The following is a 17306-nucleotide window of genomic DNA, read 5'->3' on the forward strand; positions in this document are numbered from 1 at the left end:
CCAAAACACTTCAAACCTCTCGCCTCCAGTGTCACTCAAAATGCTGTACGGCTGGGTGTGAATGTTTGAGAGTGGTCAGGAGACCCTTGGTGCACACTGACTTTCTCCAGTGTTCTAATGATCCATTGAGTTTGATAATTGTGTTAGAAGGCTAATGGATTTTTAGAAAACCTTTGAAAACCCTTGTGCAACTACATCAGTTTTCATAAAATACACTAAATTGTCTTGGTGACCACAAAACTTTTGAACGGTAGTGGACATCAAAGTCAAAGTCAAAGTCAGCTTTATTGTCTTTACTTAGGTGCCATTTCCGTAGCGTCTGTCTATTTTCTTTCATTAGCAAACACAATGCGCACGGAGAAGCTTTGTGTTTTCTTCAGGGTCATTACGTATATACGTATTAAATTTCAGTCTGTAAGGGTGACTTTGACTATTTGATATTAATATTTTATTTATTATACCTGTGTGTGTTTGATATCAATATTTTATTTATTATACCTGTGTGTGTGTGTGTGCGTGTGTGTGTGTGTGCGTGCGTGCGTGCGTGTGTGTGTGTGTGTGTGTGTGTGTGTGCGTGCGTGCGTGCGTGCGTGCGTGCGTGCGTGCGTGCGTGCGTGCGTGCGTGCGTGCGTGCGTGTGTGTGTGTGTGTGTGCGTGCGTACATGCGTGCATACCTGCGTGCGTGTGTATGTAACAAAATTAAACCAAAAAAACTTGCCTAACAAAGTCTTCTTTTGAAGAACCGCATTAATTCCCGTTGAGATGTTTTTTTTGTTGTATCACAATAGCTAAAGACAGAAATTGCTTTGTCTGCCCCTTGGAAGTATTCTGCCGTCATTAGGGTGCGGCATTTAATTGAAGGTCACGCTGTCATTAGGGTGAGGCATTTAGTTAATTGTCTTTTTGTTCTCACACTTACAAATGTTGGTTTCTATTAGGCGAGTCTTGTTGAGGAACCTTTGTTCTTTGTATTTCCTTAATGTAACGTATAATTTTTTGTTATGGGCTAGACAGGAGGCAGGAGGCCCCGTGGACGACCCAGGACACGCTGCAGAGACTATGTCTCTCAACTGGCCTGGGAACGCCTTGGGATCCGCCGGAATGAGCTGGACAAAGTGGCTGGGGAGAGGTAAGTCTGGGAGTCCCTCTTAAAGCTGCTGCCCCCGCGACCCGACCTCAGTTAAGCGGATGGATGGATGGATGGATGGATGGATGGATGGATGGATGGATGGATGGATGGATGGATGGATGGATGGATGGATGGATGGATGGATATGACTGTAACACATATTGGCCACCTGTGGCCAATACCAGACACCAGTGAAGTCACCTGTTATTCTGGATAAAAATCACCCACCTGTACATCAAATTACCAAGTTGCATTACCACCTTCCACCAGTACCATCACAAAGACCACTCCTACCATTACGAGTTACTGTAGATGAAAAACACCCACCTGGACCAACACCCTGCCAACCTGGACCACCCTCTGATGAAAACTTTGATGTTTGTTGTCAATACATCACAGGGCGCTAATGAGTTCAGGAAGGCGCCGCCTGGTGACACACTTGTCAGCAAGGCCTATTTAAGGACAGATTGCACTGCTTGCCTCCAAAGCCCTTGTTACTCTGGTGTTTCAAGTTCTGATAGTAATTCCAGCTTCTTATGGATTTTTGTGTTTTCTTTCTGTTCTTGTGTTACCGTAAGTACCGTATTTTCCCGACTATGGGTCGCTCCGGAGTACAAGTCGCACCAACCGTAAAATGAATAATGAAGAAGAAAAAAACATATAGAAGTCGTACCGGAGTACAAGTCTCATTTTTGAGGGAACTTTATTTGACAAAATACAACTTGCTCTACATGTGCCCTGCAAATGGCTGAGTGGGAGAGAAAGTTGCTTATTTTGTGGTTGTAAAATGAAGAATGGCAGGTTTTTAAAAAAGAATGGACAAAGCAAGGACAAAAATCGGTTTTCGACTGTCCCTGTCCCCAACTGGACCAAGTATGACTAATGCCGACGACAGACTACACGAATGTAGCCTAATAATGAGCCGACAGACATGTTGTAGACAAACATAGTGTGATGAACGGACAGTACAGCCAATTGCAGAGCGACCAGATTTTATCGTAAAAGGGGAAGGGGGCGATGGAGAACTGGAGCGGACGAGGACGTGGCTCGGATGGTCAGGCGTGGGTGTCTGGATGACAAGCCAGGGGAAGGCGCACTCGACACGAGGGCAGGCTGTCGACAGGGGACTTTTGGAGGCAATGACAGCTGCTGTAAAAATCACAAGGCTGAGTGAACAAGGACCGAGACACAAGGAATCGGGGGTCAAGCTTTCAGGTACCGACGTGCACAAGGACAGGACAAGACAAGCTGACATTTAGAGTTGCGCTGGTCGCGCTAATATAGCGCTCCTGATGAGCCAGCGCCAGGTGACAGTGATCACGGTGATAGAGGGGTGCGGCCGAGCGGCCGGTGGCGTCCACTCGTGACACATAGTGTGTCGAGGCCAATTTTGAGTTGTCTTGACATGTCGTAGCCCATGTAGTGTGACATAATCCACGATTCGACGGCTGGGGTCTGGGACGTCTCACGTCTACTCTGACAAAAGTCTGGCACGTCACAATTTCTATTTGTCTTGCCGCATAGTGTGATATAGTAACCTACGTCTTTCGGGTGGTTTGCCTGGCATGTGTGATATTTACGTTCAGAATGAAAGTGAATGATAAAAAGAAAAAGGTTTGTTTCTTCATGCAGGAGGTGGCAATAGAGACTAAAGATCACACTTAACCTGCTGGTCTTTTTGTGTCACATTTTGGGTACCCGGGAGTTGTGCCCGTAAGTTTGAACGTGAAAAGTAAGTTAGTTAGCGCACAAGGTTTACCGGAAAAGGGTTTCTGGTGTGTTGGACTATAACAATATGTTATTATTTTTTTTTACAAGGCAGTAAGTGGTTGCAGTTTGATTTCATACCCAGGAAGCACAATTGTGTCTGTGATCACAAAGGAAAGAGCATCTCATTTCACAAGTCATTCAGAAAGAAAATCATTTTTATTGTTATAATTTAATGCGGGTTGCGAGGAAGGAAATTTTGCATAAAGACATTGACGGCCACATTATATAAGATTTTTATGATCAGGACTGAATGCTTGACAAACAGAAATGGATGGTAGTCTAGCTGGGTTGTGTTCATAAGCAGTAACAGGTTGTGCGAGTGGACAAGGTGGTGGTCAAGGTGGACTGTTTTCATCTGTGTTGCCCAGGCAGGTCTTGTTGGAAGTCTAGGTGATGGTCCAGGTTTGCGAGGTCAAATTTCAGGTTGATTGCTTTCATCCAGAGTAACAGATGATCCGGGTAGTGATCCAGGTTGGCAGGGTGCTATTCCAGGTGAGCTGTTTTTAGCTGGAATAACCCGTAATGGGTGTCCTGAAGGTGGTCTAGGTGGTGGGGTAGGTTGGTAATTTGGTGTCCAGGTGGTTTTCATCCAGGAAAACAGGTGGCTGTACTGGTGTCTGGTATTATTGTTCTGGGTGGCTAATTGTGATAGGAAATAGAATGTGGTCCAAATGGTGGCCCAACCTGAAAATGTGGTGGTCCAGGTGAATAATTTTCCTCTGCAGTACCAGGTGGTCTGTGTGACCCCTGGGCTATAAAATTATTGAACATAATTTTGCCCAGGTGGCCAAATTGGTAGTGGTCCACATGGCAAATTTTGACCTGGGCCATATGGATATGGTCTTGGTGGCCAAGGTAGCCATGGTGCCTGAGAAAAATTCGGAAAAAATACTGGTGGACCAGGTGGTCCTGGGGGTCCAGGTGGTCCTGGTGGACTAGGTGGTCCTGGTGGTCCTGGTGGTCCAGGTTGTCCTTTTGGTCCAGGAGATCCAGTTGGTCCAACTGGACCTGGAATACCTTTTGGTCCTGGTCTGCCATTTGGTCCAGGTGGTCCTGGTGGGCCTTTTGGTCCTGGGCCACCATCTGCTCCAGGTGGTCCTGGTGGGCCTTCTGGTCCTGGAACACCATCTGCTCCAGGTGGTCCTGGTGGGCCTTTTGGTCCTGTTGGTCCTGTCGGTCCTGTTGGTCCTGTTGTACCATTTGGTCCTACTGGACCATCTGGTCCACCTGGCCCTGGTGGTCCTGGAGGTCCAGGTGGTCCTGGTGGACCGGGTGGTCCTCCGACTTCTCTTGGTTCTGCACTGCCTGACCCTGATTGCGCAGAACTGTCATCTTGAGTAACATTTACTTGTCTCTTTATCTGTGCACCCAGACAGCTGGCTCCTGCAACAGTTGACATTGATATCTCTGTAACCTTTAAATTACTTTTTGTTACCTGGAGTGAGATGACTTACCAAACAGGAGGGCAACAATGAACACCTTGAGAATGATCATTATGGCTGATGATGTCCTGAAAGACAAGTGAAAAGGAACAGTGAACATATGTCTAGAGCAGCGGTGGCGAACCCGCGGCTCGCGAGCTGCATGAAGCTCCTTTCCTAGTTTCATGCGGCTCCTTTACGTTCATATCAACATTTGTGTGTGTGTGTGTGTGGGGGGGGGGGTGCGCGTTTGCTTCGCTTGAGTTCAATATATATTTATACAGTCAAACCTCAGTTGAGGGTGATAGTTGATGTGTGCTCATGTGTATGATGTGGCTCTTTGCGGTAACACAGTAAAAAATGTGTCCCTTAGTCTCTGATTGGTTGGCCACCCCTGATCTAGAGAAAGTCTATCAGGGAGGCATCATGTGACAGTGTGAGTTCGTCAGGGCTCAGTTTCCATCGCTTGTCACAGGTTACCTAGACCAGGGCTCCCCAACCCCCGGTCCGTGTACCGGTACGGGTCCGTGGGTCACTTGGTACCGGACCGCCAAGCCGCACAGAAAAAAAAAAAATATTTTGTTTATTGACAATAAATTAATTCAGGTCAAAACGCTCGTCCCGGTCATGTGACATGTTTCCCCAGTCGAGCCCGCAAAGCTAGCAAAAATGAGTAAGAATTTATTTTGAAAATTATTTTTAAAAAAATTGGCGATTCTCTCCCAATTACATCCGTCGGTTCAGGTCAAGACGCTCGTCTCGGTCATGTGACATGTCCGAGCCCGCGAAGCAAGCAAATATGAGCAAGAAACAGAGATGTTTGGAAAGCTTCTTCGGAAAGGGAAAAAAGCCCAATGAGGAGACGGAAGAAGAAGAGGCTACGACTTCTAAGAAAAGGAAAGCTTCATTTAAAAGAAAATTTCTGGAGTCCTATTTAAAATATGGATTTATCGCCAACAGATGCCTCTGACGCGCCAAACCCACTCTGCATAATATGTGGCGACAGGCTAGCTGACGAGGTAATGAAGCCTTCAAAACTGCTTCGGCACATGGAGACCAAGCATCCTGTATTAAAAGACAAACCTTAACCACTTCGGGTCTCATTGTCTCCTATTATGCCTACATGGGACCGGCTTGCTTTATGAGAAACAAGCTCAGTGCTCCCACTAATTCAACGTAATGGTGAGTTTATTGTCATTTTTACTTGTTTTTATGCCAGTCGTATCAATTTATTTCATCGTATTTATATATTTATTATAAATGTATAATTTATTTATATAAATGTATTATTTATTTATATAAAGGCCGGTCCGCGAAAATATTTCTGACACATAACCGGTCCGTGGCGCAAAAGAGGTTGGGGACCACTGACCTAGACTGTCCTTGCCAATAGCTCTTACAACTCTCTGCCAATCTTCATGTCGTTGCTGTTGGAATCCTCATGGCAACCAAAACTACTTTTTTGGAGGTACTTAAAATGTGTGCAATTGCTAATTGCTCATTTATTATACTGTCACTTCAAATGCTATGAACATGACCATCACACTAGCACCAACCATGCTCTTCAAAGTCCACAGTCACACTAAGCCCCTGGCACACGCATTGGGAGATGCTATCGGCGCCCTGATACCGGGCGATAACCTATTTGTTCCCTTTTTGCATTTTTTAGTGCTTGTGAAAGACTTTCTGTCTTATCAAAACATATTTTATCAACTTCAATTAAGTAATTGTTATTATGCTACCCTTGGTGACAAGATCTATGCAGAGGACATACTCTACAAGTAGATGCTCTGCTCTTTCAAAACTAAACCTCCGGTGCAACTGCTGTCAGTTAAGTGGGCCATTACTTGTGCCATTTTTGTTGTTTCATTTAGGTAGTCTCATAGTAGGCCTACACAAAAAGAGGACATAGTGTCACGTCTCGTCCCCAACTGCTCCACTATGTGTCTGTTGTCTTGGTTTTTGTCTGTGTGCTCGCCCCTCCCCTCCTGTGTGCCCATGATCAGTGTGATTGTTCCCACCTGCCTCTCGTTACCTGTCATGTATATAAGTCCTGTCTGCCCCTCACTCCCTGTCGGATCATTGGTTGCTGTCGTTCGGGGTTGTCGTACTGTCTTGATGCCGCCATGTCCTGCTGTCTTCTTGTTTCACGTCCCGGTCAGTCAAGTTATTGTTTGTTAAGTCATGTCAGTTTGCCTTTTGAGTTGCTTCAATAAACCCTGGTCCAAGCTGCACTTGGTCGTCCTGCTCCATGCGCCACCCGACCGTGACAGAATGATCCGACCACCAAAACGACCAGCGCTTGGACCCCCCTTCACCACCAGCTCCCGCTGCGACGCCCGATCCAAATCCGTGTATGTTTCAGCGCCATGGGCTTCGCGTCATCGTTGGGACTCTGCTGCCGGAACGCCGGACCCGTGGCCACCATCGGACTTTGTTCCGGCGACGCTGGACCCGCGGCCGCCATCAGAGTGCTTCTGGCACCAGCGGCTTTGCGGCCGCGATCGGACTCTGGTGCCGCGACGCCGGACCCACGGTCGCCGTTGGAGTGCCTCCCGGTGTCATCAGAGTCACGGCCGCCATCGGGCTCCACCCCAGCGTCGCAGGACCCGCGAACGTCAGCAGACATCCAAGCCAGCTGCGTCGGACCCGCGATCGTCCCTGGCTCCACTCCCACTGCTGCGGCGCGTGATGGCTCTTGCCGCCGCGCACAGCCCCGCCTTCCGAATGCCACCGATCACGGTACGGACTGTCAGAGTTGCCGCCGATCGAGGTACAGACTTCCCAAGTCGCCGCCCGAGTGCTGTTCTGTCTCCCAAGTCGCCGCCCGAGTGCGGTTCTGTCTCCCAAGTCGCCGCCCGAGTGCGGTTCTGTCTCCCAAGTCGCCGCCCGAGTGCGGTTCTGTCTCCCAAGTCGCCGCCCGAGTGCGGTTCTGTCTCCCAAGTCGCCGCCCGAGTTCGGTTCTGTCCCCCAAGTCGCCGCCAGAGTGCGGTTCTGTCCCCCAAGTCGCCGCCAGAGTGCGGTTCTGTCCCCCAAGTCGCCACCAGAGTGCGGTTCTGTCCCCCAAGTCGCCGCCAGAGTGCGGTTCTGTCCCCCAAGTCGCCGCCCGAGTGCGGTTCTGTCCCCCAAGTCGCCGCCCGAGTGCGGTTCTGTCCCCCAAGTCGCCGCCCGAGTGCGGTTCTGTCTCCCAAGTCGCCGCCCGAGTGCGGTTCTGTCTCCCAAGTCGCCGCCCGAGTGTGGTTCTGTCGCCCAAGTCGCCGCCGGAGTGCGGTTCTGTCGCCCAAGTCGCCGCCGGAGTGCGGTTCTGTCGCCCAGGTCGCCGCCGGAGTGCGGTTCTGTCCCCTAGGTCGCCGCCCGAGCGCGGTTCTGTTTCCCCAAGTCGCCGCCCGTGTGCGGTTCGGTTCCCCAAGTCGCCGCCCGAGTGCGGTTCGGTTCCCCAAGTCGCCGCCCGAGTGCGGTTCGGTTCCCCAAGTCGCCGCCCGAGTACGGTGCGGTTCGGTTCCCCAAGTCGCCGCCCGAGTGCGGTGCGGTTCGGTTCCCCAAGTCGCCGCCCGAGTGCGGTTCGGTTCCCCAAGTCGCCGCCCGAGTGCGGTTCGGTTCCCCAAGTCGCCGCCCGAGTGCGGTGCGGTTCGGTTCCCCAAGTCGCCGCCCGAGTGCGGTGCGGTTCGGTTCCCCAAGTCACCGCCCGAGTGCGGTGCGGTTCGGTTCCCCAAGTCACCGCCCGAGTGCGGTGCAGTTCGGTTCCCCAAGTCGCCGCCCGAGTGCAGTGCGGTTCGGTTCCCCAAGTCGCCGCCCGAGTGCAGTGCGGTTCGGTTCCCCAAGTCGCCGCCCGAGTGCGGTTTGGTTCCCCTACTTTTTTTTTTTTGGGACGTCGGGAGCCGTCCCTTGTGGGGGGGGGGGGTTCTGTCACGTCTCGTCCCCAACTGCTCCACTATGTGTCTGTTGTCTTGGTTTTTGTCTGTGTGCTCGCCCCTCCCCTCCTGTGTGCCCATGATCAGTCTGATTGTTCCCACCTGCCTCTCGTTACCTGTCATGTATATAAGTCCTGTCTGCCCCTCACTCCCTGTCGGATCATTGGTTGCTGTCGTTCGGGGTTGTCGTACTGTCTTGATGCCGTTATGTCCTGCTGTCTTCTTGTTTCACGTCCCGGTCAGTCAAGTTATTGTTTGTTAAGTCATGTCAGTTTGCCTTTTGAGTTGCTTCAATAAACCCTGGTCCAAGCTGCACTTGGTCGTCCTGCTCCATGCGCCACCCGACCGTGACACATAGTGCTGTTTAATGCAGAAAACTCATTCAAAACAGCTTTTAATTAGGTTTTTGTCCATATTGGAGAGTCTGATTGCACGAAGTAGCTTAAAGTAAAATGTAGTCAACCGAGTGTTGTTGTTTTATTCAACTATCCAATTATTTAACCTGGTGATTCTTCCATCTGTGGTCCTTTCTCAAGGTTTCTCATTTTCCCCTGGTAGGGTTTTTTGAGTTTTTTCTTGCCTTTTTGGGAGCTTAAGATCAGGGGATGCTTTGAGAATAATTGTCAATTTTTGTCTATGTGGAGCCCTTTGAGACTGTTTGTGATTTAGGGCTATACAAATAAACTTGACTTGACTTAACTTTGTGTGATGTTTACTATTTTTTAACATTGATGTTGTATTGGGTGTGTCATTGTTTTTCCACGTTTTTTAACGCGCCTGTGTGTGTGTGTGTGTGTGTGTGTGTGTGTGTGTGTGTGTGTGTTCATCATTCTAAATTATTGTGCATACCATCAAGTGACACGCGCACATGCACGCACGCACACACACACACGCATACACACACACACACGCACACAAATCGTATTTCACCATAATATCCGAATTAAGCTTTAAGACCTGCGGTGTGAACATAGCCTTAAAGAGAGAAAGTACTCACCACGCTTAGTCAAGTTGGCTCTTGGTGACCCTTTCGGCTTTTGCGTTGGTATTGGTCCTACTCCCGTGAATCTTCTGTCGCCTGAAAGCCTTCAGCAGAGGTTTTAAATCACTTGTCCGGCCACCTTTAAGGTGTAGCCTTTAAGGTGAGGCATTTAATTGCTTTTTCATTCATTTTAACGAAATTGCATTCATTAATTAGTTTCCATTATGCCAATTGGCATTTTTTCTTCTGCCACTTTAAAGTTAATTAAGTCACTTTGAAGTGAATAGGACACACAAAAGGTCACCGACTCTGTAGCCTTTTGTGGTTGTACTTGGAGTTCTCTTGTTTTCAAACAACCTGTATGCTGGGTACATGTTTCCTTTTTTTTATTCGCTTGGTCAACAGCAATGACTAATCAGGATGAAATTGCACACTTGGTACAGAAAGGACAGTGGGGTGTGTTAAGAATATGTACCCATAAGCAAAAAGAGGGGAAAAAGATACAAACCTATCTGATCCGCTGTGAAAAAAGTAATTGCCCCCTAAACCTTATCAGAAGAGATTTGTTTCAGAATTTTTCTGACAAATACATTTGTGATTTTGACACGTGTTTTTTGGATACACAAATATATTCGTAATTTTCACATTGTTTTTGGATCCACAAATATATTCAGGATTTTCATATACTATGTTTTTTATTGTTGTGTGTGCAGTTATCGTCTTTCGGCTGTTTCCGTTAGGGTTCACCACAACAGATCAATCGTTTCCATCTGACTCTGTCCTCTGTATCTTCCTCTGTCACACCAACCACCTCTTGGCCTCCCTCTTCTTCTCCTGCCTGTTGACTCCATCTTCAGCATCATTCTGCCTATAGTATACCTTAGGTCCCGGGTAGTTTGTGTATTCATCATGTGTAAATATTCAATTCTGTGTGTGAATTGTCAAATATGCTAGCTACCAAGAAGTGTGTAGCTACAGACCCGCCTACCACACGCAATAGAATACCGGGCGCGAAAGCTACGTTGTAATCCTCAATCCGTAAACGGTGGCCTGATGGATGGAGAGCTGAGCCTGGCTGTGGTACAGAGGTTTCACAATGCAGACAGAAGTCCAAACACTTTCCACACCATAGGAGTAATCCATCCGTCCGTCGATCCATCCATCCATCCATCCCTCCGTCCGTCCGTCTGTCCGTCCGTCCGTCCGTCCGTCCGTCTGTCCGTCCGTCCAATCCATCCATCCGTCCATCCATCCATCCATCCATCCATCCATCCATCCATCCATCCATCCATCCATCCATCCATCCATCCATCCATCCATCCATCCATCCATCCATCCATCCATCCATCCATCCATCCATTTTCTGTCCCCACGGGGGTCGCGGGCATGCTGGAGCCTATCCCTGCCGTCATCGGGCAGTAGGCGGGGTTGAACCGGGGTCCAGCCAATCGCATGGCACACAAAGACAAACATCCATCCGCACACTCACTCACACCTATGGGCTATTTGGAGTGCCCAATCAACCTACCAAGCATGTTTTGGGATGTGGGGGAAAACCGGAGTCCCCGGGGGAAATCCACGCAGGCATGGGGAAAACATGCAAACCGGGCCAGAAGTGGAATCGATCCCACAACCTCTGAACTGTGAGGCTGACGTGCCACCCGGTGCCCCACCGTGCCACCCATTAATGATAAAGAACTAGGAAAATGTAACAGGGCATTCCAGAGCTCTGAAGCCCAAATAGTGATTGCTCCCGAACTTGCTCTTTTTGGCTCTTGGAGTCAATAAAAGATCAGCATTTTGTGAACCAAGGTTTCGGGATGGAACATATGGATGGAACATAATCAATAACAAAACAGTAAATTAATCTAATCAACATATACGTACATGGTGGCTGACTGTGGCAACCTGTTCAAGTATTCAAAGTCAAAAAGTCAAAGTCAAAGTCAGCTTTATTGTCAATTTCTCCACATGCCAAAGACACACAAAGAAACCGAAATTTCGTTCCCCCCTATCCCACGGTGACAAGACATGGCTCACAACAGACAAACAAGTAAACAAGTATAACAAAAGTGTGCTGAATAAATAATGAATAAATAACACAACAATAAATAAATAAATAAGAGGAGCCGAAAAAAAAGGAGCAAGTGCGCGTACAGCAGACATTCCCGAAAATAGCGCAACAGTGCCGCACGCTACGCAGAAGGGGGTAGCGAGTTCAGGGCCCTAACAGCCTGGAGAAAGAAGCTGTTGGCGAGTCTGGTGGTGCGGGAGCGCAGGCTCCTGTACCTCTTCCCAGAGGGCAGAAGGTCAAACAAAGAGTGAGCCGGGTGACTCACATCTCTGGCAATCGAGGTTGCCTTGCGGGCGAGATGGGAGGTGTAAATGTCTTTCAGGGAGGGGAGCGAAGCACCAATAATCTTACCAGCCGTATTCACTATGCGCTGCAGGGCCTTCAAGTTCTGTGCAGTGCAGTTACCACCCCAGACAGCGATGCAACTGGTGAGGACGCTCTCAATGGTGCCACGGTAGAATGTAGACAGGACTGCCTGAGGAGCACATGCACGGCTGAGCTTCCGCAGGAAGTACAGGCGGCGATGAGCTTTCTTTGCCAGTGACGAGGTGTTTGCGGACCAGGAGAGGTCCTCACTGATGTGCACCCCCAGGAACTTGGTGCAGCTCACCCTCTCCACCACAGCACTGTCAATGATCAGCGGCAGGTGTGTTGTGTGACCCTTCCGGAAGTCAACAATGATTTCCCTGGTCTTATTAACGTTCAGCACGAGGTTGTTGTCCCTGCACCACGTGGTCAGAAGGTCAACTTCCGACCTGTACCGAGTTTCGTCGCCATTCGTGATGAGACCCACCAGAGTCGTGTCGTCAGCAAACTTCACTATGCGGTTGTCGCTGTAGGTCGCAGTGCAGTCATGCGTCAGCAGGGTGAAGAGCAATGGACTGAGCACGCAGCCCTGGGGGGCCCCCGTGCTCAGCGTGATGCTGGCGGAGATTTTGTCGCCAACACGCACCACCTGAGGCCTCTGACAGAGGAAGTCCAGTATCCAGTTGCAGAGGGAGGTACTGAGGCCCAGCTCGTCGAGTTTGCGGATGAGTTGCTGCGGCACAATGGTGTTGAAGGCAGAGCTGAAGTCTACAAACAGCAACCTCACATATGAGTCCTTTCTCTCCAGGTGGGTGAGGGCCGAGTGGAGGGCAGAGCAGATGGCATCCTCAGAGGACCGCTTGGCACGGTACGCAAACTGGAAAGGGTCAATGGTGGGGGGGAGAACGGACTTGATGTGCTCCATGACCAGCCGCTCAAAGCACTTCATGATGATGGGCGTCAGTGCCACAGGGCGGTAGTCATTGAAGCAGGACGGTGCAGGTTTCTTCGGCACAGGAACGATGGTGGCAGCCTTGAAACACGAGGGGACGATGGCCTGCTGCAGGGAAACGTTAAAGATGTCCGTGAAGACACCCGACAGCTCCCCAGAGCAGTCCTTCAGCGCTCGACCCGGGATGTTGTCAGGGCCCGCCGCCTTACGGGTGTCAATAGCGGCAAGCGCCCTCCTCACACCGTCGGCAGAGAGGCGCAGGGGCTGCTCGTGTGGGGGGGGAGTGGACTTCAGCGGGGAAGTGCTGTTCTGGGCGTCGAAGCGAGCAAAGAAGCGGTTCAGATCGTTCAGCAGACGGACGTCTCCCTCACAGCTCCTCGGCGCGGGCTTGTAGTCCGTGATGGTCTGAATGCCCCGCCAAAGGCTACGTGCGTCCTTGCTGTCCTTAAAGTGGGTGGAGACCTTGCACGAGAACGCCTTCTTCGCTTCTTTGATGCCTCGGGACAGGTCGGCCCTCGCTGTCCTCAAGCCAGCCTCATCCCCCGCTCTGAAAGCCTTGTCCCTGGCCCTCAACAGTCTGAGGACAGCCCCCGTCAGCCACGGCTTTCAGTTCGCGCGAGTGACGACGGATTTCGAGCAAGTCACATCATCGATGCACTTCGTGATGTAAGAGGTAACAGAGTCAGTATACTCCTCTATGTCCGTCCAATCGTTGTAGGTGGCTGCCTGCTTAAACAAGTCCCAGTCAGTGGTGTCGAAGCAGTCACGAAGTGCATCGGAGGCACCCTCAGGCCACACTCGAACCTGCCTCCGAACCGGCCTGGATGCCTTTACCAATTGTCTGTATGCGGGCAAAAGCAAAACGGTGAGATGGTCAGAAAGCCCCAGATGGGGGAGGGGGGTGGCTTTGAAAGCTCCCTTTTGCGCCGAGTAGACTAGGTCCAGGAAGCTGTCTCCACGTGTCGGAAAGGGAACATGCTGGTGAAGCCTCGGGAAAACAGACTTCAGGTTGGCATGATTGAAGTCTCCAGCGAAGATGGTGAAACCGTCAGGGTGCGCTGTTTGCTGTTCACTGACAGCCTGGTACAGTTCACCAAGCGCCGCGATCCTGTCTCCTTCGATGTTGGAAGGCGGGATGTATACCGCGACTAGCAGAATCGCGTTAAATTCCCTCGGCAGATAAAGTTAAAGTTAAAGTCCCAATGATCATCGTCACACACACATCTGGGTGTGGTGAAATTTGTCCTCTGCATTTAACCCATCCCCATGTGATTTTGATCCATCCCCTGGGGGAGAGGGGAGCAGTGAGCAGCAGCGGTGCCGCGCTCGGGAATCATTTGGTGATCTAACCCCCCAATTCCAACCCTTAATGCTGAGTGCCAAGCAGGGAGGCAATGGGTCCCATTTTTATAGTCTTTGGTATGACCCGGCCGGGGTTTGAACCCACAACCTTCCAGTCTCAGGGCGGACACTCTACTACTGGGCCACTGAGCTGGACGGCACTTAATGATCACAAACTCCACAAGCGGCGAGCAGTGCTTACATACCACCACAGAGTCCCGGCACCATTCTTCTCGGATGTAGACGCATATTTCACCTCCACGCGACTTTCCCCCTCGTACAATGGCACGGTCCGCCCGATAGCACGCTAGCTGCTCCAGATGCACTGCAGAGTCCGGAATGTTGTCACTCAACCAGGTCTCGGTGAACACGAGCACACAGCAGTTCCGCACCGTCCGGTTCGTAGACCTCAGCAGGCGAACGTAATCCATTTTGTTGTCCAGCGATCGAACATTCGCCAGAAGAATGGAGGGCACCGCCGGTCGCGCTGGGTTGGCCGCCAGCCTGGCCCGGACGCCTCCGCGCTTGCCCCTCTTCTGCCTCCTCGCACATCGTTTACGACGGCTCCCAACCGGGGGAGGAATAGCGGGCGAGGTCGGCGACGTTTCAGGACGTAGCAGTCCGAGCGCCTTTAATGTCGACGCTTCAAAGTCCAGAACGCCGCAAAACCCACTTCTGCCGATGTCAAGCAGAACCTGCCTGCTGTACTTGTAGCACGGACGAGACGAACACACAAGACTGTCGGACGAACACTCATTAGACGAACAAATCACCGTACTCTAAAACAGAGGAAATGCTCAGGAAATGCCATAAAAGACAGTACCTACTCAGAAAATTCCAATCTTTTGGGGTCAACAAGGACATTCTCACCACATTCTATTCTGCCTTGATTGAAAATGCCATAACCTTTTCATTCATTTGCTGGTCTCACGTCATCAGTTTGCAAAACAGAAATTACATGCTCAAATACAGTTAACAAAGGGATACCAAGGTATTTGGGGGTGGCTTTCCGCACTTTGAAAGTGTTGTGTTTGCAAATGATGGCACTTCTGATGTCTTCAGACAGCTCCTTTGTTTTCCTGATTTTCAGGAAAGGGTGCCGATACCAGTGACACAGCACACGAGTTTTCTATCTTTTCCACCCATTGTTTGTTTCAAATGTTTTTTTATCATTTGCTCTTTCATAAAAGACACAAGTTCTCCATTGAAAATAAAAAGTTTCACTTGATTCATTTTTTTTTTCAGAAAATATTCCGCATTACCTACTTTAACTCCATTGGTGCCAAAAATGGTTAGCAGGAACTGGACTAATAATGCTGCTTACTCACCGTAGGGAGAAGTTAATCCACCGATGGACAGCTTATGTTACCAACCTCTAGCCAGGCCGACTTCAATACATTCATTTCTCCGCAACATTTTTCCATTATTTTCTGTCCCAACGGTGGAAATTATGGTATGCAGTTGAACCAATGAGTCTGGCAAATGTGTTAAATGCACATGAGAGTGTTTTGCGGGCTGAATTGGGTTCTAAATTTTGACCGGGGGGCCGAACCAGGAGCAGATGGATGTAGTGTTTGTGTGAAGTAATATAAACGACACGTAAAGGTCATTGCATAAAAGGTTTTGGCCTTTAGTAGGTAGTAAAGCATGGATAATAAAAAAGCTTTTTGAAAACAAATGAAATTATTAACAGCATTAAAAAAATATATATTTCACCAAAAAACTACTATCATTAAACAAAACACTGTTATTATGAATAACAGTTTCCATCACTTCAGCGCCTGCAGGTCAGATTTATGAAAGATGTTTATCTAATGAGGTGAAATCACATCAAACGGCAAACATTCTGACCAAATACATCATCTTGAAGAATCAGTGAAAGAATAAATTGAAATAAAGTAATAAAGAAATCAAAACGGCAACAAGATGACAGATACCTGAAAATCAGAGCAGAGCTTTAACTCACAAATACCAGTGATGGGACGGTGACGAAACTGCGTACAGACAGGAAGTGGAGCGGCTGGTCCACTGGTGCAGCCAAAACCACCTGGAGCTGAACTCGCTCAAGACCGTGGAGATGACAGTGAACTTCAGGCGAGACCCTTCACCACTTTCACCCCTCACTATGCGCAGTAATACTATTCTCTCCACAGACATCTTCAAGTTCCTGGGATCCACAATCTCTCGGGACCTGAAATGGACCAGCCCCATAGACTCTGTCCGGAAGAAGGCCCAGCAGAGGCTGTACTTTCTGAGACAGCTCAGGAAGTTCAATCTGCCACGGGAGCTGCTGAAGACCTTCTATATTGCCATCATCCAGTCTATCCTCTGCACCTCCATCACTGTCTGGTTTGGATCGGCCTCCAAACAGGACAAGCACAGACTGCAATGGACTTTCAGGACTGCAGAAAAGATAATTGGAATCAACCTCCCATCTATCCAAGACTTGTACCTGTCCAGGACCAGGAAACGTGCACCCAGGTTGCAGTCTCCGGGCGGCGTTACAGAGCTGTGTACGCCAAAACCAGGAGACACAGAGACAGGTTCTTCCCCCAGGTTGTCGCTCTGATGAACTCACACCACTCTTAGAGTCTCAGAGTCATTGCTGTGCAATAACATCCTGCTCTCGACGCTTTATTTTGAATTGTCTGTATTATGTGTACCATGTGTCCACTCTGCATCCATTGCAGCCTGGTCATCCTCGAAGAGGGATCATCCCATCTGTGGTCTCTTCTCAAGGTTTCTCATTTCCCCTAGTAGGAGTTTTGAGTTTTTCCTTGCCCTCCTGGGAGTTTAAGATCAGGGGATGTTTGAGAATATTTGTCAATTGTCGCACATGTCCTGATTGTTGTTAGTCACCTAAATGTTGAACAGAGGCTAAGATGTACCGAAGTCAAATTCCTTGTTTGGCATGCTCAAACATGGGCAATAAAAATTCTTGAATCTTGAATCTAGTTACCTTATTTGCTAGTGCATCATAGTCTGGAGTAAAATTTGTTGTGATAATTTTTAGGATAGAACCGAGGTGTCGGTGCGATAACCTAGATCTGTGACGGGCTTTTTTGACGTTCATGTGGCTGAACGTCTGCTCACCCACGTAGGTCGAGCCAAATTGTCCACTCTTTTTTAACACTCCGCACTCAGTGTCCACCTTTCTTTTCTTCGGGCCACTCATTTCAACACTAGAAGGTTTGTGAGTGGCTTTCGCGTAAAACTGTATCTGAAAGCTCAGCGCACAAATTACGAAATTGCTGACGTCACGGCCCACCCTCAAAATTCGGCACTTATAGAAATAGGGCGTGGAGTGCGCCGGTTCCATACTACTGAGTACGTACACGCACTTGTGAGTGTGCACAGAGCTTTCTGACATGGCTTCCGGGAGTAACTGCGCGGGCGGGCGCTTCCCCATCTACTGGGGAA

General features: G+C 49.4%; 2 protein-coding genes across 2 annotated transcripts in view; both read right to left on the reverse strand.

Moving 5' to 3' along the window:
- LOC137840388 (kelch-like protein 25) overlaps window positions 1-17306 on the reverse strand; it is a 197326-nt gene that overhangs the window by 33743 nt on the left and 146277 nt on the right. The window lies entirely within an intron of this gene.
- On the reverse strand, window positions 3037-9343 carry LOC137840389 (cuticle collagen 1-like). Its single transcript, XM_068651173.1, has 3 exons — window positions 9229-9343; window positions 4354-4409; window positions 3037-4282 (listed from the first exon to the last, which is right to left on the reverse strand). The coding sequence occupies exons 2-3, from the start codon at window positions 4391-4393 to the stop codon at window positions 3660-3662; spliced, it is 663 nt and encodes a 220-aa protein (XP_068507274.1). The 5' UTR covers window positions 4394-4409; window positions 9229-9343; the 3' UTR covers window positions 3037-3659.

Source organism: Syngnathus scovelli, chromosome 6, assembly GCF_024217435.2.
Source record: "Syngnathus scovelli strain Florida chromosome 6, RoL_Ssco_1.2, whole genome shotgun sequence".
NCBI lineage: Eukaryota > Metazoa > Chordata > Actinopteri > Syngnathiformes > Syngnathidae > Syngnathus > Syngnathus scovelli.